This window comes from Phallusia mammillata, chromosome 2 (assembly GCF_965637545.1).
Source record: "Phallusia mammillata chromosome 2, kaPhaMamm4.hap1.1, whole genome shotgun sequence".
Taxonomy (NCBI): domain Eukaryota; kingdom Metazoa; phylum Chordata; class Ascidiacea; order Phlebobranchia; family Ascidiidae; genus Phallusia; species Phallusia mammillata.
In genome coordinates, this window is record NC_137253.1 from 20,318,270 (window position 1) to 20,341,306 (window position 23,037).

The 23,037-nt window shown below is 43.9% G+C and overlaps 2 protein-coding genes across 4 annotated transcripts in view; one reads left to right on the top strand and one right to left on the bottom strand.

The window, feature by feature from the left end:
• LOC145212649 (tRNA (32-2'-O)-methyltransferase regulator THADA-like) overlaps nt 1-23,037 on the top strand; it is a 52,459-nt gene that overhangs the window by 10,411 nt on the left and 19,011 nt on the right. Inside the window, exons 31-38 of one of the 3 annotated variants that reach the window (XM_080080851.1) lie at nt 146-293; nt 609-721; nt 800-879; nt 1,265-1,423; nt 2,028-2,184; nt 6,470-6,592; nt 7,004-7,143; nt 8,627-9,394. In XM_080080851.1, coding sequence (XP_079936977.1) covers nt 146-293; nt 609-721; nt 800-879; nt 1,265-1,423; nt 2,028-2,184; nt 6,470-6,592; nt 7,004-7,143; nt 8,627-8,806 — 1,100 coding nt within the window. In that variant the 3' untranslated portion in view covers nt 8,807-9,394. Of the gene's footprint in view, nt 1-145; nt 294-608; nt 722-799; nt 880-1,264; nt 1,424-2,027; nt 2,185-6,469; nt 6,593-7,003; nt 7,144-8,626; nt 9,395-23,037 lie in introns of those variants that run through there. The other 2 variants (XM_080080852.1, XM_080080853.1) reach the window with 2 other exon arrangements.
• LOC145213704 (uncharacterized) lies at nt 19,432-22,310 on the bottom strand. The gene is made up of 2 exons (XM_080082071.1): nt 22,022-22,310; nt 19,432-21,467 (listed from the first exon to the last, which is right to left on the bottom strand). Exons 1-2 carry the CDS (start codon nt 22,079-22,081, stop codon nt 20,355-20,357), a joined length of 1,173 nt encoding a protein of 390 aa, XP_079938197.1. The 5' UTR covers nt 22,082-22,310; the 3' UTR covers nt 19,432-20,354.

Below are 23,037 nucleotides of genomic sequence, written 5' to 3' on the forward strand. Positions count from 1 at the left end.
GCATATCACTCAACCTCACCCAATAATCACTGCAGTGTTTACTCAAGCGTGTCACGCACGTGTTCAACAACATATTCACTACCCAATAAGGACAGATCCGCCCGGACTAGGGTGTGTCGATGACATGTGTATTTCTGGCTCACAGAAAATGACGACAAACGTGTGACGTCATTGCTGATGAGTTTGCACAAGGATGCGATGATCGATGTTTCGGCAGCAAATGGGAGATGCACACCTGGACAGAGTTTTCTTGACGCGGCTTTTGGGAAGTTCCTTGTCTGCTTGTATTTATGGTTGGTGCTTTAAGCCGAGTTTTGTGCAAATTTTCATTTTTAAACTTTGAAACGATTAATATCTGGTTAAAAGTGGATTTATCAGGAAAATATGATCTTAAGTAGAGTGTAAGTTGTTCTCAAAGTTTGTTATACTAACGACACGCTTTTAAGTGGCAAAGAAAAAGCATCGACAGAAAAAAATGTTTCCTCATTAACAATTGACCAACATACTTGTTAAATGGATAAATAGATCACTACATAAAAGCCGCTCACACTATTCTAGCAGAACAATACGCCAGCATTACGTTGACTAAATGTTGTGATATATCACAGGCAAGTGTCTACAACCAGCAGTATTGGTGACGTGTTGTCATGTGATCGTGTCGATATACGAGTATCAGCTCTCACAACGTTCGAAAATAAGTTCCAACAGGGTTACATGATAGGTATGACCGCGATTCTTGTTTATCTGCTATCTGTCTTGTGTTAACTGGCAACTTTGTTTACCTCTTGTATGCTTTTAGCCTCAAAGGACCGTGAACCGCTTTTCAATATCATGGCAACGCTTGTTGAGCAGGAAAAAGACGAACGTGTTTTGAGATTAGTAAGTGCCGATTTTGTTTTCGTCAGTGTAGAAGGGGTTGGTCAAAGCTGATGTGATCGAGTGGAGTTAGCCAATTCAATAGATGATTTATAAATTTGACAAATTTAATACATGTAAAAAATAAACAAACAAAAGAAATATCAATCGAAATTCTATGTCGCTTTGTGATATCAAATTCAACCAAAATTTATGCCTGTCGAATGTTATTCCCCCTGCCAAAAATATGTTCTGTCCTCATTGTCAGTTTGGATTTATTCCCCCAGTGCGCGATTTCGATTTTCGAGTCACCTCAATCCGTTTTAATAATTAATACCTTTACAAATTTGCATTCGACTTTCGCTCGGATTTTCCCTGTTTAATAATTCTCTGTTTCTTTACCAACCAGGTGTATGGAATTTTTCCAGACCTAACAAGCGCGCCAAATTATGAGATGATAATCCGCCGAGGGCTCCACCACGCGGAGCAACTGTCGTCATACAGCTCTCTTCTCAAAGCGATTGTCATTTGTCTTGCAGACTTGGTTGGACGAGCCCTTGCCACTATTGTACGTACGACATATTTTTCCTTCAAACCATTACCCATTATGCAAATTGAGATCATTGGAATTCAATCCGTAACCGAATTTCACGCTTTTACTTTATGTAAATTCCCGCCCATTTAAAATGGCATGGGTGTTATCGGTAATTTGTCTGATGTATGTAACATTTTCCACGCGTTTTTTAAGCGTTGTTTCACGGTTACCGAATTAGATAAGGGTTGGACTGCTAGAGGTTTTGTGTGAGGTATATGTTTAACGCTGTTAATTTCCACTGCTAGATGTATATGTTTGACGCTGTTAAGCACCATACACTGACACCTACGATAACGGTATTTTTCTGTGTTGCAGTGTTGATATTGTTTCATAGCGAATGAAATAGACATATTGCAATATGTGCAAGCAAAACTTTTACATACATTTAACATAGATACTAGGTCCGTCATAAACCACCCCTGCTTTTCGCGCTTAATTTGTCAGTTGGTTTGCTTCAGTTGTAAAACGAGCGAAACGGATCGATGTAGTCCCAACCATAGCAAACGAATCGCAGCGTCAACGTGACAGGATCTGACAAATTTGTCGATAACTAACACGCCAACATGCATGTTTTCAGCAGAACTCGCATCACATTACGGACGCACAACACCGTTGGCTGCAATTATCATTAGCACTCTTTGCTCCCGGGGTGGAGGATTGCACGGAAGTTCGACGGGCCTTCGCTGAAAGCCTGGCTGTGGTCGCGTTTCAGCTACTCGTCAAACAGCCAGCAGGTGAGTAGAAGCACACCTTGAAGCAATCCACCACCAGGTATCGCATTTACCGCACTCGCGTGTTGTGTTTCCTCCCTGTCCTTTGTACGACCTCAAGTGGCAAATCGATAGCCCTTTTGTCTCTATACGTCACAGTTTTACCACTGCCCAGGTGTTCTCCTTATACAGCTTTATGTGTTACTGTTGCGAAAAAAAGGTCGATTTGAAAGCCTTGGGACAGCTTCCAAAGGGACGACTTATTCAACTTGGCCATCTCCCGAACACTGCGTAAGTTTGCGGGCGCGAAGGGCAGCAATTCCAGCAAACAATGGGCGCTGGAGGCTAGATTGCAAACCGAGCTGCGTCACGATCTGTTTACGGCTCATGTGGTGTATCGCGGATCCGAGTGATCGATGCCCTTTAAATGTTACGCGCCCACGATTGTCGACTTTATTGCATTGATGCTCTATATTACGAAGCCGCAACACATGGCGCAATTTCTGGTGCTGAAAAGTACCTCAAAATGAATACCCGCAACACGTACGTGTTTTGTATAAAATTTAATAACATGAAGCTTACTCCAAATGCACTAGGTAACCTTTGGTAAGGTTAACGGTTTATCGTAAATGCAGTGACACAGCGCAAACCGACCTTACGTTTTTTATTGTAGCTTTGTAAGCACGCTTTATGTCCCGATATTAAAATTTCGTATGTAAGTGAAGAAACGTTTTTTCTAGACAAATCTGGTGAAAAAGTTTTGCTGTGTTTTTGCTTTAAACTTCGACTGAGTTTCGACGAAAACCCAAAATCAACAACAAACAGCAGTTTTAGTAGCGCCTGGTCGCACACGCGAAAAGATTAAGCCACGATAGAACAATGTGGCCTTGCTCCAGCGGCGCCAGAGGCAATGAAGCTCTTCTTGTTGTTCGCCTAAATTTGGGGCCAATGTAAAGGAAGCGCAAAACGAGCTTTAATCCGAAACCTGTGGTTCGCTGGTGAAGCGAAACGAGTTTCTTTCTATTTAATCCCTCTTTGGGGTCACGAAACCTTATGAGTTCAAAGATTTGTCACTAAGACAGATCCACTTGAAGGCCACAGTTATCTGTTATGTTGTTACCAATTGGAATGAATATCACAAGAATGCATGATGTCACACGTAGTAAAAAATGTTCGGTAATTTAATGCATTGAACCGGCAATATGACACTTCATACAATAATGCGTAAATCCAGAGTGTATGCGTGCGAATGTTCGGTGTGACGTGATCGACCCTTGTGTTCATACATACTTCCGACCACATATCATGCGTGCATTGAGCCACGTAGATCATCTATTGTGTTAAAGTGCTCCATAGCCTCTTGTCCAAAGCGGCAACGTGATCGTACAGTGGATATACACACGTGAGCAGTGGAGGCATCGATTGAGCTAAGTGGTCGACAACGATCGACTTATGGCGATTCCGTGGTCATCGTGATTTGCGATTTCGCTGCGAGGGATTACAGCTTGTCAGCTGCATCCACTCGATCTGCCAACCCTCAACCAAATCCCCTCTAGTGATGTTATTTCTCGACACGTGTGCCTTAAAGATGAATTGTCAAACAAACCATTGGCTTTAAACACAAGTAGCGAAATGTATTGTGTTTACCCGTGTGTTATGTTAAACCTGCTTTTATATCCTGAGCTTTTTACTTCTGTGTAAAACGATTTCCAAGAAAGTCACGCCTTGGCTATAAAGCTCGTTTAGGAAACCAGTTAAAATCCACAACTGGTATCTGACATATTTTTCAATCAATCGGTATGTTTGTTGATTGATTTCACGCCGGGTGTCGAGCAAAAAGTGGCTCAAAATAGCTCCACCACTGAGCCACGATCAATTGGACGTCAATTTATCTTTTAATTTTCAAGCTTGCCGTGAGCTTGGCAAACAAAATGATGAATGGATTCCCGCCATTGTCTGACGACGTTACAGTTCACTTTCGTTTTTTTTTTCTGTTTAAATTCGCGCCGCGTCGTTTCGTGCAAAATATTTTGGTCCTGTTACCGGGATTTTCAAGCTTGACATTTGCTTTAGGGAGACTCGGTATCGCGTAATATCGATTTCAACTTGCCTTTTTCTCGAACAAGAGCGACTTTTTCTAGAAAGTTCGCGCCGAATTCGTGCGCCCCGGTCTTTCACCAGGTTTTCTGGCTCTCGTGTTTATGTTTACGTTCCGGGTCTAGGACGTGTGTAATCCCGTTAATAAACAATCGCTCGCCGTGCGCTGTTCTGTGAATCAGGAAAGCCGACATTCATCAGTTCCGCCACCGTAGCCGAACTCTGCCACCACCAGCTATCTCACCACACAACCGTGGCAGGTGATTTAACTGAATAACGTGCTCTTTGCACATTAATTGTGGCTTTGTGTGTCGACAAACGTTCCACCTCAATTTTTTCGTCAATTTTTCAAACTCCGCCATCTATCTAGAAGACGTCACGTAATTCAACGTTTTGGGCGTGTATCATTTTTCCCCTTCATCTCGTGTTTTAAACTGCTAATCTTGTTTGTTCTGGGATTATATTCTTGGTAAAGGCCACAATGTTCCAGTTGTAGACGGTTAACGATGATTTTATGTCGATAATAAAAAGAGTGTGTAATCTAACCTTAAATCATCCAGTCAATTACATACACGTGTAGTGGCATTGAACGAAACAAAATTGAAGTATTTTCCACAAACTAAAAGGTTTCAGTATAAAACGCTACTCATTCTTTCTTACAAAACTACATTTGATTGCCATTCGTTGTTGCGCCTGTTGTTAAGCTTACCGCATAACCTGAAGATGGTCGTCCTCGTACATCTTCAGCTGAGCTGGATTAGAAAGGCGGGTTTCATAAAACATTCGTCTGGCGTTAACCCGTCCTGGTGTAATACATGGATTCTGACACACACCCGCACTGTTATTGCACCGTCCACACTCCCAGCCTGATGAGCAGCGTCTTTGTAGTGCAGTCAGACCAAAGCGGTGATGGCATGCGACTGACATCCCGATCAGTTTTACTGAGCATATGCCTCCGTCGGCATGCCAACCTCCACTCCCGTCTTGTTTATTGGCCCCGGCAAGATCGCCAGGAAACCGCGGATACGACGCCTCCTTTGTGCGCCACTGCCTGCCAAATTCATCACAATAAGAGCCAAATTCCTGGAATACAAAATCACTGAGTGTTCTGACACCCCGACTAACGATGATCGGGTGACTGTTTGGTTGAGGGTTTGAAATTGCACTATTGTTAATATCATTAAAAAATACGGATTATGCGATGCTGATCGTATGCTCATTTGTTCACGCCAATAGCTTTGACACTCGTGACAGAAAGCTCTCATTTTCGAGGATATGCCTTTAGTTCTTGCCGTTTAAAACTTGTTGTGACCAAATTTGATGCTATTGTTCGTGTGACATGCTTTGGCTTTAAAACCAAAAACACTGCAATTTGCGGATCTTGTTAACTACCCAGGCTTGTACAGCTTTGGTTTTTTCTGTGAAAACCTACCATGATTTGTGCCAAGAAATATTGGCGCTTGTGAAAGTTCGGTTCCATGTTCGTGTACATCATGGTTCAAGAAGTTAATCCGAACGATCTTTCCTCGGAAATTTTCTACGTCGTGTGGTTGCGTTCAGGCGTTTGTGAGATCACGAAGAGCAAAGGTTTTTGGCTGCGAGCCAACCTTCTCGAGCCTGGAACGGTTTTCGTTCCATCACATGACCGGGATCTGCGCCTCATTTAGTTTTAGCGACACGGATCTTGCGACGCAATTCGAAACATTTTACTGTCGCGTTTTGTTTGTGTTTCACTCAGCAGCACGCCAACCAAATTAAACTGACCCCATATTCGCAATCAATTCAGTGAATGTCTTAAGAAAGCTTTTGTTATAAATACAGTACTTCCCGTCAACATAGATTCCTACTTAATGGACGTGTTCGACGATCTTTTGTTTCATGCTGGGTCATTTATAACATTCATTTTCATTTATTTACTTGTCAACAAAACGAGCATCCGTCAAATAACCGTGTCAAACAAGGCAGGCTCTCTGCGATTGTCGGCCAGCTTATAGTCACTAAAACTTTCTTCATAGTGCTGTCGCTTGTTGTTTTAGCCATAACAACACTTGGTTGCACTAAACTTGTATTACCGCGTTATGTGTGCAAAGTTATTCATGTAAATATCTGTTGCGTTATTTTGTCCGAATCGTGACTCGTCTTGTGTGTCTCAACTCGCTTTTGCGGTTGAACCACTCTCGAATTACGTAACTTAAGACCTTTTGTTTCGCAGAATCACTGGTGTTTACGGCATGGCGGGTTCTGCTGGCAATGTTAATTGACGAAGACGAATCTGTCCGCCTACACGCGTCTCTGCTTGTGCACAAGGTGGCGCTCCAGTGCGGCGTTAGAGAAGGTAAGGCACCATTTTTAGTCCGTACTATTGCATGTTTGATGGGTGGGTTTTAGGACAAGTAAAATGCCGAAATGTTTGCGAACCCTTACAGTTTTTTCTAGGCTTCAAACAGTCGAATCAAATTCGCATCTTGGTGGCCATGTAATACTGATATCGTGTGAGTCATGAAACTCCTCAATGTGTACGGGTCAAAAATATTTTTTAAACTTTAAAGCTACTCAGAAAATCCGTGTATATTTATTATCAGACTAGATTCTAGGAATCGGTGTAGTAAAATATCGAGCCTTGTAATACGTTTGCATGGTATTTTGAGTGTGGGCTTTTTTAGTCTCGTTCTGTGTGCACCTTCAATTCGGCCCAAACGATTTTGGCCCGGCATCTGTTTTGCCAACATTGGTTGCTTGTGTGTAGGTGCCCCGTTTATAGACGCACTCGCGTTGGAAGTGGCGATGGACTGCCTTTTTGAATTGCACGGCACCAGTCATGCGGAACAGTGCCGCAACATCCTGCGTGACGTCACAGCTCCGTCGTCAGTCAATGGAAAAAGCAAGGTAAGCTGCTTTATTTCGGTCCCGTCAACACCGGTTTGGAAGCTGTGTCTTTTTGCTTTTTTCCGTCGTGCTTGTTTTCCTCGACACGACCAAGCAGTGGCGCAATCTGTATCAGTAGCATTACGCCACCGAAAATTAAGTTTTGCACGGCTTAACGCGAAATTCTCCCGAACGCAAATGTAGCTGATGCGGTTTGGGTGCTTTATCATAAGACGAACTGAAGGTGCAACTCATGTGACTTGAACCGCACTGCAAATAGTCACATTTCATTTAACCAGTCAGCGGTGAGACCCGAAAGATTCCTATTACCAAAACGGCATTACACATGACCCACATCGAGTAAATTACAACCTAAATCTAATTGCAGTCTCATGACAAAAATGTGGATGTGACCTATTGTCTGCATGGGCGAAATCAATTCTTTCCGTTCTACGCCGTATTTTCACAATTGGAGTCTTTGTCCGTGAACAGCCAATGTTATTACGTGGGCGTTATATGGTTTGGGAGCAAAATTACACGCACTGGTGGTTAAGCTCATTTATAATAGGGCATTTTCAAGCCGCAAGCGCTAGCTATTTGTTTATTTATTGATCTGCGGCCTACGTGACGTATCCTAATATGTCATGATATGGCCTCTGAAATTATGACGAAATGTCTGCTAATCGAACTGGCCAAGACCTTAAATCTCTTCACACTGAACAATTATGACCATAAGTTTGCGGCACTTGCCACAAATGCCGTGATATGAGTATAAATGTAACATCCCAAGTTCGTTTGTTTGATTGAAATGCCGTGTAAGGTCGCCTTGTCATTATTGCAGAATATTAGGAACTAAACATGGCGTTATAAGCTGTTATCTCGACAAGAAAAGGTCAAGCAAAGAATGGCTTTAGACCAAATGTCTTAACATAACGTGGTTTGTTACACCAAGCGTGCGGCAAATGTTCGTGCATCTGGAAAGTCCCACCACATTATACAAACGTTTTCCTTGAATTTGACATAGAACAGACATATCACGATCTTTACAAACTCAGGCGCACTCGCATCGCATTGATTCTGCGTTGTAACGTCCAGCCTCCACCGCCACTGAGTTTGCGGAAAACAGTCAAGCCGCTCCGAAATTTGAGCCAAGTGTTGTATTTTGCAAACCTGGCGCGCGGTCGTAGGTCAGTGCGATGACTTATCAACAAAGCCGCTTTGCTCGAACACTCGAGTGCTTGTGGGAGCTTGCCTGTATCGCACACGACCGCTGAGCCAATCTACCTAGCTTGTTTTTTGACTGTTGAGGCAATTGGAGCAAAATATCAATTGTCGGCAGACGGATATGTCGCGTCTAGTTTGCAGTGATGCGCTAATTTTCCGCACTGGCACGTAGCGACAACACGACCGTTGCTATGTCTTACAGAGCCCGACATTTCTGTCGTGTTTCCGTCCCTTGTGTTTAACACTTTAGGCATTTCACCACACGCCTTGTTTTTGTCAGGAAGCAAAGCATGATGATGTAAAACTGTCGAGGGTTTTTGACCGCGGAGAAACGAGCACTTACGTCGAAGCGCACGTGATGTCGCGTCTTGTCGGGCGATTCATGACCTATGACCCTGCACGCCGTCATCATCAAAATAGTAAAGGAGGATACTTGGAAACCCATTCCGCTACTCGGTAATGCTGACTTGGGCTGTTGTGAACACGCGGCATCGATCATGTGTTATCTGACCGATAACGCGCAGGGTTGGGCGAGTCGTCTTGAAAAGGAGCGGTCGTTCATGAAATGCTGAATCGCTTTTAAGCCACCAACGTCCGGTCGGTGGTGGTGTAACTCGTTGCACAACGTGACAAATCCCCTCCCCCTCCGAGTGTGTGTTCGCTGCCAATTGAAGCAAACTGAGGCTATTTTTGCGTGTCGATTATACCGGGAAATACCAGGAATAAACGAGGTGACTGTCTTGCGACTGCCTTGTTTTTTCGGCGAGGTCATTGGTGGGAGAATGCATGCTCAATAAGGTTAGGAGCATTTCTCTTCATTCAGCCTCTTGCAAGAAGCGTTTGCGGCACAAGATACTATCTAGTTGGAAGATGATTCGCGCGATTCAGCTATCATAGAGAAGTCTCACATGGGTCGAGCGCTGGCGTAAAACAAAGCAATAGTTTGTCAAAAAATCGAACGTTACATTCAGGTCCGTTCGTTTTGTCCTTTTCAATTTTGATTTTTAACCGAATTTTCTTTCAATAAACAAAACATATTTATTTTAAATTTTTCTCAGTTTACGGTCGTAACATTTTAATGCATCGGTTGTGAATCACAGTACGTGTGATCTGTGATGCAATACAGGTCGCCTACTTGTGTGAGATTTTTCACACGCAACATACATAGCCTGTGGCATTACATGTTATAGTGGTTCAATACCACTGTTCCTATCGACATATGGCAAGCAAAGAAAGGAAATTAAATGAGAAAAAGGTGAAAGTGAAATACAGCACGAAGGCTATGTTGTTGGTCGTGCTTAAACAACCCAAAACCATTAGATGGTGTTCATTTAAATGGGTTAATTGAATTGTCCAATCAAGGTGTATTCGAAATTTCGAATGTCTAAAACAGCTCGCTGTTACGTAAAGTCGTAAACAGTCGTTGCGTAACAACCTTCACATTAATTCATATCGAACGCGACCCGAGCTCTATCCGATTGATGCAATAGGCTTGGACAGCTGGGAAGCGAATAAAGGCACGCAAAAAAATCGCGTGCCTCGTTTTTTCGACTCTTCATGGTTTGTTGACGACGCGCAATCACCGTCCGGTCTACTTTGCCGGTTCCTCGTTGGCCGACCGCGGCGCGCCCACAAATTAAATATGGAAATAAGATTACGGATAGGGCCTCTTGATTGCACAGCCACAGGCCTTTTTCGTACAGTTTTTTCTGTCTAATAAAACACTAGGCCTGTCACATTATGAACGTTCAAAACATGTGTGCGGCGCTGCCGAAAAACCCTACAGTGTTCAGCTATACGCGCTTGTTTGACCTTGTCGTTTGTAGCAAGGTCACAACATTCGCCTGGGTTTATTTTTTGCTGAGGACAAGACCATATTTCACTATCGCCGCTGTATGTCATAATTCGAGACGGTATAATAAATTGTCCGTCATCTCTTGGCGCAATAAGACAGAGCGGATAGGCCTGTCGAATGTGCAGCGCGGATCCAGTTTCACGGCTTAAATCGTTCATAACCCTACAGTAAACCCGTATGAACTGAAGTAGGCTGCTGAAAACAACACTTATGTGACTAGCGCAATTGTAAACGCGATGCTGACACGGTGATTTATGAATCGCTGTGATGGGCCTTCAACCGATATACGCTGACCGCAATGTGCGTTGTTGTGGTCAGAAATGTGAGATAGGTCAGCAGGATTGTTTACTGCCGACTCATCTCTGGGCACCAACGACAGCGGAAAAAACACCCAATTGCTGCGCTTATGACTTATTCATGCAGCGACAGTGGATGCAGGTTTATTCGCATTTGTCCCTCGGCATAAACACGTCCCCTGGCGTACAACGGGTTATCTGTCATCAGGGGGCAGGCAGAACACCAGCGATCAAATCGGGTCAGTTAATTTCACGCCAGAAGCGACTTTCCCCCAACTCAGGGTAACGAGCCTCGCGCAAAATCAAATTGACGGTTTTATCTCTGTGGGCGCAAATCACCGCGCGATTCAATCGAACATCGTCCGAACTCTGCTGCAAACCTTTCTGAATCGCGCCGATCTCTACCAACAAACAACCGCGTCTGCATTGTGCCCGTCGGCGCAAAGCGATCGCAATCGGTAGTCGTGCACTATTAGCGCGTCCCAAAACTCGGGATTAAGATGCGAGAGCCACGCTGTACGTGAAAATAACATCTGCTCGGGATGCTCATCAGCGTGCACTAAGTTTCCGGGAAATCTCCACTTTGGCAGCGTGCTGTGGTGCGATGTCTAAACGTGAACTTTGGATATTTCGGGGCATCCGCGCAGCATGCCATTGTTATGTAAGTAGCGAGCTTATCACTGTGCGACGCCGGTCGAATCTGACTAAAAATAAGGTAATGGAAGTTTTATCAAACGCCCCTTTGTCGCGAGGAATAATGGGAAGTAAATGACCGTCAAACACCCCCCTCCCTTCTTGTGCACTTTTGATAGACATCTTTCCAACCGCTGAACATGCAGTAAAATGCCATTTACAGTTTACACCCAAGTGGATGGTTATATTAAACGTCTTACAGCTCTTTAAGCTTAAGCATATAGAACGCATGTAAGAGCACAAAAATTAAATGTAAAATCACGTTGAAAATGTAATGCGCCTTTTAATCGGTGCGCATCCTTTGCAGTTCACTTTCACAAGAGGAAGTTTTTTATGCAACAGATGTAACTTCCTTCGATTTTCTATCGCATGCCGAAGATTTTTACATAGATGTAGATATGGCTCAGTTACGTCAGCTGCGGCATAAAGTAATCACGTTTCACAACTACAAACAATAGTGACCTACTTGGTATCATCAACCAAAACATAACGACTATCACGTTCACGTTTACGTGACTCTGGTAAAAGGTTATGTGCCGTGTGTGACTGTACGTGTAGGTGGCGTAAATGTCCGAGTGGTTAACATGTGGGAATGACAAGCGGAAGATTGATCGCGTTGAAGCTTGTTCACTTATCAACAGCGATCGACAATCGGTCGTGTTTATCGCGTGGCCTGCACCTCGATTTAGCGCCCAGTTGCAGATCCTTTACCGCAACTCTGACAGGCTTCTGTTTTCGCACTTTTTTAATACCGCCTCGGGGCATGGAGAAAACATCCAATGTTCCAATAAGCTAAACTGGCCGAAACGGCAAATCTCTCTAGCCAAATGGTCCGTAAACCAGGGGTAAATACTATTCGCCCAAATGTATTTCTGTAAACTTGGTTAGTTGCTAATTCCAAGTTTGTCATCCCTGCCCAACGGGAGTGCAGCGTTAGTTCAGAAACTCAAATGGAAAAATACGACTGTGTCAATAGTTTTCGTCGCGACAAGTTTTATGGTGAACCAGTTCGTTTGCCTGGTTTGCTCGGTTTGTTCGTTTTTTTAGAGCGCAGAATTTTATCATCCTGATCGCCTGCAATAAACAGGTTCTGTTTATTTACCGAGTGCACGATCCTCGACTCTTTAACACCACAGTAATCAAGCGCCTGAGTAACAGCATGACTATCCGCTTTTGTAAGCCACAGCAAGGCAAATAGGATTACCCAAGTTTAGATAATCTAAACATTTTCCGTTCGCTATTTTACAACGCCCACTTACGCTGTGTTGGTAATTAAGTTGATAAATTACAAACGTTGATAAGGCAAGAGTCAAAGTAAGTAACAAAAACAGTGGTTTAAATTAGTAAAGCCGATGGTCGCCCACCAGTTTTGGACGATTACTCACTAATAGTTCAATGGTGTAATTCACATCGACCGACCACAAACCTTATCTCTCCCTATTTCTTAAACCTTGTAAGGAATCACTGTGATCCGCGGAACGCTTATTTATACTCCCAAATAAGTCAGGCGCGGCCATGTGTCACATACAAGGCACTATGCAGCTGATTCATATTCTAGGGTCGATATTTGACACAGTCAACAAGTATTCCAAAGAAGGTGGCCATTGCCTCGTTTACTTTTAAAGGTCAATTTTCATACACATGACTTTACGAAGACTGTTTAAAGGCCTTGCAAGAAGGACTTTTTAATGAACAGCGATAGCCGAATCGTTTGTAACAAAACGTACACTGCGCGCAAACACTCTTACAAATCCATCCTAATTCTTCTATCGACAAAACGACGTCTTGACAGTGTAGTGTAGAAATTTGTACAAGGCGCAAATTTGACCAGATTTACGTGAGCACACCTCAAAGGTCGTACATGAATTTGGAAAGTTGTCAAGCCGGCTATAAACAGTGAAAGCCTGTGTGTTGCTTTAAGTGCGACACGTTGTACCGAGTCATTGCAGCGCATGTTTAACGCGGGACGGGGCTACGACGCGTTCCTGATGAAGCTGCGACTGCTTCCTGTTTTTCTCGCCTGTGACTATTAATAATGTATACGACGAAGAGATTGTTGCGTGGTAGATGCAGGCTTCATTCGCGAGTCGACGTTATACATGTAACCTGCTGTTGTTACGCCTTTGAAGCTGCGGCGGATCCTATTAGGTTGTTTTGATTGCCGAAACAAATTGATTATACATTTGTAAGTCTGAATCAAATAATAAAATTTACACAAGAAAAAATGGTTTTGTATTCCACTATACAAGGTTACAAAACCGGACGACACGAGTGCATCGCTAATGCTGACGTCATTTAAAGTGTCTGATATCTTATACACCATGAGACTGTCATTACAGTAGGTTGAATCGTTTAAATCGCGGGGCTCGAGGTCAGACCGCTTCCTAATCGAGCACTTACGTCTCACGTGACCATTACCACCAATGACGTTCACCAAATCCGTCTAATTCTGCAGAGTTTGCGCGAGCATTAGGCCCCTATCCGGTTGAAAAAAATTGGCCTCGCATATGGTGAAAGCTGACCCGGGTATCGCCCCAGGTGCTCAGAGATTGTTTTAATTCTTCTTGCGGGCTGTGTTTTGTCAGGCTGCTCTATGTAAATGTACGGCTGTGGTGCAAAAAGTGCTTCATAGGACCTAAGGAAACGTTCAAAACATGCCCTGAGTATTTCTTCAGCTAATTATTTCTGTAAAAAACAAGTATGAAGGCCGGTGTTGTAATGAAGGGTTTCGAAATGCTTTGGTAATTTGGTGAATCTTACAAATCTGCCACACATCATTAAATTCCACTTAAATTTAATTTGAAAGGTATGTTCCATGTCAATTCAATTTAAAATCCAAAAAAGGCGAGGTCATTAAAAGGTATATAGCTTGGCGGTCACATAAGCTAGAAAGAATGCCCCAAAAGTAAGTTAAATAATCTATCGTGCGTGACTATTTTGCTACCTATAACTGGAATTTTTACCGCTAAATTAGTTTCTAAAATTGAATTGAATTTTAATGTACCTGCTACTGGGTAATTAATATTAAGTTGTTTAACGCTTGCCCTCGATCATCCGTATTTTGTGTTTGTAATGTTTGTCACCGGACAGAGTTAGCGGGCAACAAGACTTGCGAACATGTCGCAGATATCGCTGTTTTGCATACATCAGCCGCTGCTCCGCAATCTTTCATTAAATTGGAGGAGAAAATCGCAACACAACCGAGGTTAATTCGATATATTGTTCACCATACGTCCAAGTTGCAGATTATGTCAATCACTCTTATTTTTTTGCGTTGTGATGTTATAAGTTCAGGGTCCGGCTAGGCCCAGGTTTTGCAGTGTTCCTATTGCTACCACATCATGACTAGATAAATCGAAGTGACGGTCGTACGACATACACATTGACACGCGTTCCATGTCGTTTAGTCCAATAACTCTATTTATGAAAAAAAAATTCAGCCAACATTACATGCTTCGGTTTTTGTAACTCTCTTCCGGCAATTTAATGCAAACTGCGCAGAAGATAGAAAGCCTAGTGTAGCCAATTTTTTTATTTTTCAGCGTTATAGAGTTAAACTTTTGCATGAGATTAATTAGCGGCAGATTTGTTGCGAAATTCCCTTTTTTCTTCAAATCACACGCAGAAAAGCGAATGCGAAATGTATGAACGACGTTTTGTCGTCGCATTCAGTGGTGTGCTATTTTCAGGTGTAATTATGTATCTTGAACCACAAAGTTTAAAACGCATGTTTCCCAGTCCAAAACATCTATATTGCAAAGAACCTTGTGGTTTAACTGCATTTTGTAGGAGCATTAGTTCAGTCTCATACCACAATAACCAAGCATTCCGGGAAAAATGTGAGTGCCTAAATCGGAATCATCAATACAAATATCAATGTAAAAACATGTTGATGGTACGAAACCCCGCCGTGCGGACACACCAGTTTGACCTTATAATCAAATATGCTGTCACACTGCAAAAAAATGTTCATAAGTTGGCGCGACTTAACCTTGTTACAATACGTCTTACTCGAGGCTCCATCCATTTTGTGATATTTGCATATAAACTGGCGGGTCAAATAACATGCACATGTTCATTAATTATTAAACTAACGGTGAAAATTCTGTGTGGCTCATTTTGTCCTGATTAAAGCACACAAAACATTACAACATGCCAAAATGCACGTCAAGTTTTAGAAATTAACGACCGGCCAATTTAACCTTTTACGACCTTCACCAGAAACTGCTCAAATATTTTTTCCAAAGTAGTGTTTTTTATGGCCGGATTGTGTTTGTGTCGGAAGTTTCACCATGGATAAACGTGATTAAGACATCTCCACATCTATTTTTAGCCTCAGGACAGTTTTTAGTGTTTTGGTCATGTGAACTTTCTGTTGCGTTGTGCAAAGTATGTACACAGTCAGCGGCAAACTTCGTCGAGACCTTATCGTGGGTCACCGCAGCCATGTGACTTCGAAATGAATCACACCCACGTTCTGATGCGTGGGCGCTGTCACGTGATATGCGGGAATTTTATTACCAAACGACAGAATTACGTAATTGAAACTTCCTGTGGCCAAATTTTGCCGGGAATCTTACCCCTACCCCAGTGGAAAGTTCGCTAAACGGTTCTTTGTACCTACGATTCGATTTATTTAATTGTCTGTGATCTTCCGGGAACCTTGCACGGTCAATGCGAAAGGCCCCGCATGCTGCACTGGCCTTTGACTCGTTTTGTGTCAGCCGAAACGACGAGGACATGCCCCACTGGCTTTTGCTATTTGTTATTTAAACTCGGCGGCCACTGAAAGCCGAGCTGCCGTCAGCAACGGATCAGTGCACATAATCCCGCCGCGGTTTTGTCGAGCTCCAGCTCTAAGCCCGCTGAAGCTTGCTGAGCTGCGGAAAAAGGCAACTTGGACGACGTTGAGAGGTTTCCAAAATCGGCTCTGACGTCAACCTTGTTATCGTACGCCGCTCCCTGCTTGGGCTGAATGAGGAAAATACAACAGCCTTGACTTGTGGGAGATGAAGCAGAACCAGACGCTTTCGTATGCTGCGCCTGAAGTGCTTTGAGCGCAACCGCCCTTCTCCTTTGGATAGGGTATGTTGTGCGGAGTTCTGCCAATTTTCTTTCGCACGCGCTTCTACCGCTTTGGACGGAAACGAAGAAGGTCAACACGGTTGACTGAATCCGTGAGCGCAATGCAAAGAAGCAGTCCGCGGCTGGGACTTAGTTCTTTAATAAAACATTTTTTATTCTTGGTTCACGAACACAGTGTACGAAAACTTAAAGGCGGTTTAAGTAGTGTTTAATCGACTCTGTGTGCAGGTGTGTATGTTTTTATCGTCAATTTGGTAGCATTCTCGCCGTAGTTTAACAAATTACGCAATCATTGAAGTTACAATAACATCGTTTGCGAAATATAAGCCGGTCTCTTCGCTGCCTCTTCCATGTTGTTTACTATATTTTATCTCGGCGGCGCGTAACGGCCGGTTGGTGATTGTTTGTCTATTCAGGAAACAAGCGCGCGCTGAGCTGGAGTGTGTGAATGTGTTAAACCTTTAAGCTCAAGCGTACGCGTTACGCACACACACAACACGAGGCGCCTTTTGCACGTCGTGCCTAATGGTGGCGGGATGACGGCTTATCTTGGCCTGGCTGTGCAAAGCTGGTTGAACGCTTTTCTGCTTTTTACTGGATGCAATAAAAATACATACATACTATGCTGAGTTTTGTACATCGAAAAATATAGGAAGCAATGCTGAACGGCCGACTTCTATTTATTGTGACGCAAACCACGAAGCAAGTCGCCAAAGAATAATATAATAGGAATAGTAATAAAATTATAATAAGAATAGATGTAATAATAATGGAAACGAATAGTAACGAACAACTTGAGCAACGTCCTCGTACAAAAGCGCGAAATAAATAAAAAAGGCTTTTATGAATGCCAGGATTCTTGCCTGCGCCGTAAACCAACGGCATCCGCCCAAAGGCAAACGTCAGCGAAATAAAACATTCGTGCACCTGAGCTGTGGTGGAGGTTGTACAGTCAAACTGTATTTAAAAGGGGCGCCACACACTGGGTCAGCAGCACGGAAAACAAAGCCAGGGATGGTAGGTCCACTCTCCCTGGCACGCACAAACACACACACGATACGCCGGCACTTGCAAACACGTGCTTTTCGATTGTTTAATGTAACAGCGGGCGCAACATGGTATACAGTGGATTTGGCAAACGGGGGACACGCCCCGAAACTTTGTCGCAATTAGGCGGAAACAATTCGAACCGGTGAAGTCGATACGGGCGCAGATGTGAAGCGGGCAACGGGACGGGAAATGTTCCTGACGAGCCACAGCTGACGTGTAGTGTCACAAGATTATCGATATCAGACCAAAGTGCCACAACAATAACTCCACAGTCACTTTTAGTCGGGTAATCATTACACAAATGCACGCAATTTTGGGGAGAGGGCGCAGAATCGCAAGTAATTTGCACGCGAAAGCTACGACAGAGCGACATGGTTCCCACGCCAGTGAGCGGCCATATGAGCGCGGGCAGGGTTCACGACCGGATGTCTTTTGCACAGCGAAGAGCAGGCCGACTGCTTAAACGGTTCGAGGGAGCACGCGCGGACAAACTATGGCTTATGGCTTCCTGAGCTCCCATATCACAGCGTGCAAAATCTCAGCACAAGGGCGGATGACAACTGCCAGCAAGGTTCAGCGTGAACCCCGCCAAAGTACATGAATCACACAAGTCGGGTCGTCCGCGCTGCCTTTGCAACGCATCGGGCAACAAAAACGGTTTCTCTTGCGACAATCAGCTGCATTCCGAGTCAGGACAGCAGCTGGGCCTGCGTACTTGCATACATTGCCAAAATTAACGCACACGCGGGATGTGGAATATCCGATGCTGGCAGTGGCGGTGAACAAAAACACAAGGTGCAAAATGTACACAATATTAAGTCGCACATATAACGCATTTCGCTCGACCACGTGGGGCTAGGGGTTACCTAGAAGCGACATGGTCCCAAATTTGGGCGCAAGCGTTAATCCTCATGGGGGTTAATTTGCATTGCTGTCAGTTAAAGCACAAGCTTTTAGGACATAAAGTGCGTTGTGACAAGTTTTCTTGAATTAAAGCAATTCCTGATTGGTGCAGAGCAAAGAGGCCACGACGCAACATTAACAAAACACAACCAGTGGTGGAAATTGGTCGAAGGAAGCATTGCTGGCGTGGGTGGAAGAATGAATTAAGTTGTGAGCGCGGATGTTTTGGCTATCAATTTTTCGCCTGGCGAATATCGAGTGTGCGTTAAATGATTTCCTCGCAGAGCAGAGACTTCGCTTTGGCGCGCGTGAAGTGACTGATTTCATACACCCGCCTTGGGCGTCAAACGCCGCGCTTCGGAGGAGCCGCATGTACTTGTTTGTGGATTAAGCGAACAGTCGTCAACAATTTTGGTTCGACATCGGATTGAGTTGGTGTGTGCGGCCTAATCTTGCTAAGACGATTTGTCGCCATTGCCAAACTTGGCTTAGACATTGAACTGTACGTCATGTGCTGCAGCAAATGCGACAACCATGAGTTTATCGATCGAGGTTAGCCTCACTTTTAAACCAATTTAACTTCGCGCAACTAAACAACACATAATGGTAGGTTTGTGTTTATGTGCGTCAAGGGCTGAAAACACTTGAATGTCACTGTTTCAATCCGTCAGCGGCGAGCGCTATTAACCGATCTTTATCTATCTGTAACGGCAAACAGCGGCGATCCTCGGCGGGATAAAGCCAAGCGCCAAATATAGCGAACACACGCACGGAGCGCGCAGCACACACAAGTCCGGGTCAAAGCAAATATTTGAGCGAAGGTGGTTTCAATTCGCTGACGGCGATGCGACTGCGACGGTTACATTGGAAGGGTTTTTATGTGGGTCGCAATTCTTACTGTTTACTGCCTTAGTCTGGACACGTTCTTCCTAATGACGCTTATTCATCGCAGATGTCACAGTGCAATTTAGTGCGACAAGCCCTATCACGATGTCGTTTGGAAACTGACCATACTGGGAAGTTTAAACAGACCACGCATCGCACTCGCCAGACTTACGGGTAAACTGAAGGGTAAAGGGACGCACTGAGTTTGCCAACAGAAACCCCCTATCCGCGCACATGTACCGCGCAGTTGTCTAACCACTCCTACAGCAACAGACCGCTATACAAAAACCAGTGAACTTGCCGCAATGCGCGCGCTCATGTAGTGACAAAAAGTGTAATAAAGTGGAGAAAAAATTAAACGAAAAAAACGAGAACTGCACGAAGAACGTCGCACAAGAAAAACAACAAACAGAAAAAAACGAACGTAATAAATTATTGAAACAAATATGCCTGAGTGCAATTCCGCTTAAACGTGCCGAGTTTCGCCGTTCGCGGCCACGTTGTGCTGAAATAACTTATGCAAAAAGACACCTGGGCTCACCAAACGTTAAAAAGCCGAGTCCCACACGTGGTGCAGTGACCAAACAGCCGCCAGCAGTTTCTGGATATCATCGTTACGCTTTACAGTTTGGGTTCGACTGGCAGCTATGTTGGGCAGTGCAGCAAGAAGAGGGACCGGCACCAGCAACGCATACTGGTTATAAGGCGGATGAAAGAAAAACGAACGAACAGTTACAATAGCATCATAACAAGTACAGAACGAAACGGGAGTTCACGCCTCTCCACGCCCGCGGTAAACCACAAATAAACAATAATAATAACTTAAGCTTAAAAAACACAGACAGAAACCGTTGTTGCGCGAATTACAAAAGAAGCTATTTGCACCAGAGCGAAAAATACAGGTCGCGATGTCCTGTTGGTAGCACAGCATGGTTGTGGTTAGGCTTTTTTACAAAAGAACATGATTTTGCTTTTGTCTAAAAATTTACACACGCAGTTATGTATCGAGACAGCTATATCACGACACAAAAAGCGAGGCAACATGATTATTTACAACCACAGCATTTAGTAGCACTGCTTGGCGTTATCGAAGTTTTTGACAAACCAAGGCACTTTGGTGTGGAGGTCGGTTAGGAGGCGGCTGTATTACGTGAATGAGCTTGTACACCTTGCTGTGCCGCCCGACGCTTATAAATAAGTAGTTTTTGCTCTCGATTTGTGTAAGAGCCACAGGTTACACCTTATTCCGATTGCGAAAGGCACCTGAAAATCGGAAGGCGCTGCGGCGAATTGTTTAGAATGCCACCAGCTTGTGGGGAGCCTGATTCAGATTCGCGATCCGAATCCGGAGGCGTTGGTGGGTCGAAAACAGCATCCTCATTTGACAAATCCATGTATTGATGTCCTCCTTGCATAACATCAAACCTTGTTAACGGTGGTGTTGCCTGACGATTCTCCACATCGAAACCACCAAAAGTCTTGGTGGCGCCCTGGAGGTCCATCGGCGACATTGGCGCTTTAGCGAAGCTGAACACCGGGCCTGTGCGCGTAGCGGATATTGGCGACACCGGGGACAGCAATGGCGGCTGCTCAGCGGGACCAAAGAAGCCGGGCGGCGTGCCAATCGGGCTAGTATTGACTTTGTTGGCCGTCGGATATGGAAAGGCGTTGTTCATTTGATTGATGTTGCGCTGTTGTTGTTGTGAAAGCAGCTGTAGGTTTGTAGGTCTCTTCTGTTGAATGACATTCGAAATCGTAACTGGAACCGAGACCTGATGTGTTTGCAAACCAATGCCACTGACAGAATTCTGGCGGGAAACAGGAGCCAACTCGTCAGTATTGTGAATGAAATGACATCGTGGACCGTACATACACAAGCCGCTTGTGTGGTAGGTCCGACACAGTTCGGTTTTGTACTTGGGATGCCTGACCATATGCCTAAGCTCATGCTTGCCGTGAGCAAACTGGCACTTGTCACCGTACTTGCATCGGCCGTTTTCTTCGAATGGCCGACAAAGCTCCGTCTTGTAGCGACTGGTGGTTTGTGCTTGCTGCTGCTGTTGCTGGTCGCAGCTAAGGTTTGAGCCTTCGCTGTATGCTCGGCTGCGAAAGCGCTCCTCAGCTACAGTCTCAAGTAATCCATTGCCGACAAGAGCTCCACTGGTATCGCGGAATGTGGAAGTTATCGTGGCTGCCAAAGGTTTAACTACCGATGCGCCAAAGACCGACGAAGAGTGGCGGCGAGCTAGTGCCGTACGGTTTGAAAATCCAACAGCAAAGGAAGCGTTTGACGCAAAGTCAGCCTTGTCCAGGGCTGCACTTCTCTGCAAGTCATGAAAGCTGCTGCGGATAGCCTGTAAACAACGTATGTATAAGTTTCAGCGCGTTGTACCATTGCTAAAGTTACGCCACATTAACAATTTACACACCACTGTGACGCAACAATCACAAACAGTCGCAGATTGTGTGCTGTCAGTTTGCAGTAGTTCTGCAGCAATATTTTAAATGGCAGAAGTGTAACCCTAAATTGACAATGACCAGCCATCTAAACGAAACCCGTCATTTCATTGCCGTCACTTACAGCGTCATGTAATATTTATTACAGCATTAATCTTCAAGTACAATTAATATGCGTAGATTTTTGGTTAACACGATCAACCTAGATTTAGTACATTAAAGGCAACAAAACGACCGCTATCTACGTGGTTAGTAAAAAGTAAAAAAACGTATTACACAGTAACATACTAAATGTTTAACTCAGCTAGACAGGGTTGGTTGTGAACACAGTGACAGTCATACGTTACAACAAATAGAAGAGCCTATCACATTGAGAACTAAGCCACCGTCGCAGCTTAAAGTTCACAGATCTTCTACAAACACCAACATTAATTTGGCATTAATAACTTACCGCATAGTCTGATTGAAACTCATTGAAGCCAATGTTGGATGAAACCATAGTAGACGACATGGTAACAGTGTTACAATTTGAGTACGGCGACAGCGTAATCACCTAATTTGCTAAAGCAACTGGTTCTCTTCAGTGTAGTTATGCTCAACCTTCACAATCGTACTGGACGTTTGCACTGCGTAATGGTTGTATGTCAGTTGATCACGGCCTTTTTATGCGACACGACAAAAAGGAAATGAACGTTCGCGGGCTTCGATGCAGAGAAAAAATGGCCGCTTGACAAAGAGAGAAAGGAAGAGAAAAAATGAAAGAGCGAAGAGGGGGAGAGGCCAGTAACGAGGGAAAAACAATATCGCTTTTGTTTATTTCTCCTGAGTGCGACTAAGCCGTAAGTAGACGATTTGGAAAATGTGTCAAAATGAAATAAAAGTATTCCACTCTCTGGCCTTTTCTTGTCTTTGCGTTGCTGTCCAAGGAATTGTTAAAAATAGTAACCTTAGTTTTCAACCTGAACATAGCCAAACAATTTCATTGCGCTCTTTGCTTTGGATGTTGTAAGCTTTGTGATCAATAAATAGGAGTGGTATGACTATATTACGATTTCTTGAGCTGTGACATTTGCTTTAAACTATGTATGGAACTATACTTAATGAATTGTAACACCACAAGACAATACTTGTTTTTCGCTGTCAGGTGGTCTGTACAGCTTCAACGATAACATGGCTGATTAAAGTGGCGTTGACTGCGTATTACTGTAATTATCGCCATTTAGCCCGTGGCTGATAGATTGTAGCCTACACGGAACCGCACAATTTCGCGTTTGTCAACATGTTTTTAGTCAAAGATAAGTGCATTTTTCGAAAAGCCCTGCATATTTGATCAAATTTAGCGCATAATTTGTAATTTTGGTTTGATTTTTTGTAAGTTTAATGTCATTTTCAAAAAAAAAATTTGCAATTACGTATTCTTGAATATTAGCAGTAACTTGGCGTCATCACAAAACGAAAACCAAAACT

Bases quoted from the DNA above. Each gene is read 5' to 3' on its own strand.
- LOC145213704 (XM_080082071.1), bottom strand. From the start codon at position 22,081: ATGTCGTCTACTATGGTTTCATCCAACATTGGCTTCAATGAGTTTCAA. The intron at 21,468-22,021 runs GTAAGTTATTAA...CGTTGTTTACAG, and splicing joins AGTTTCAATCAGACTATGCG to GCTATCCGCAGCAGCTTTCA.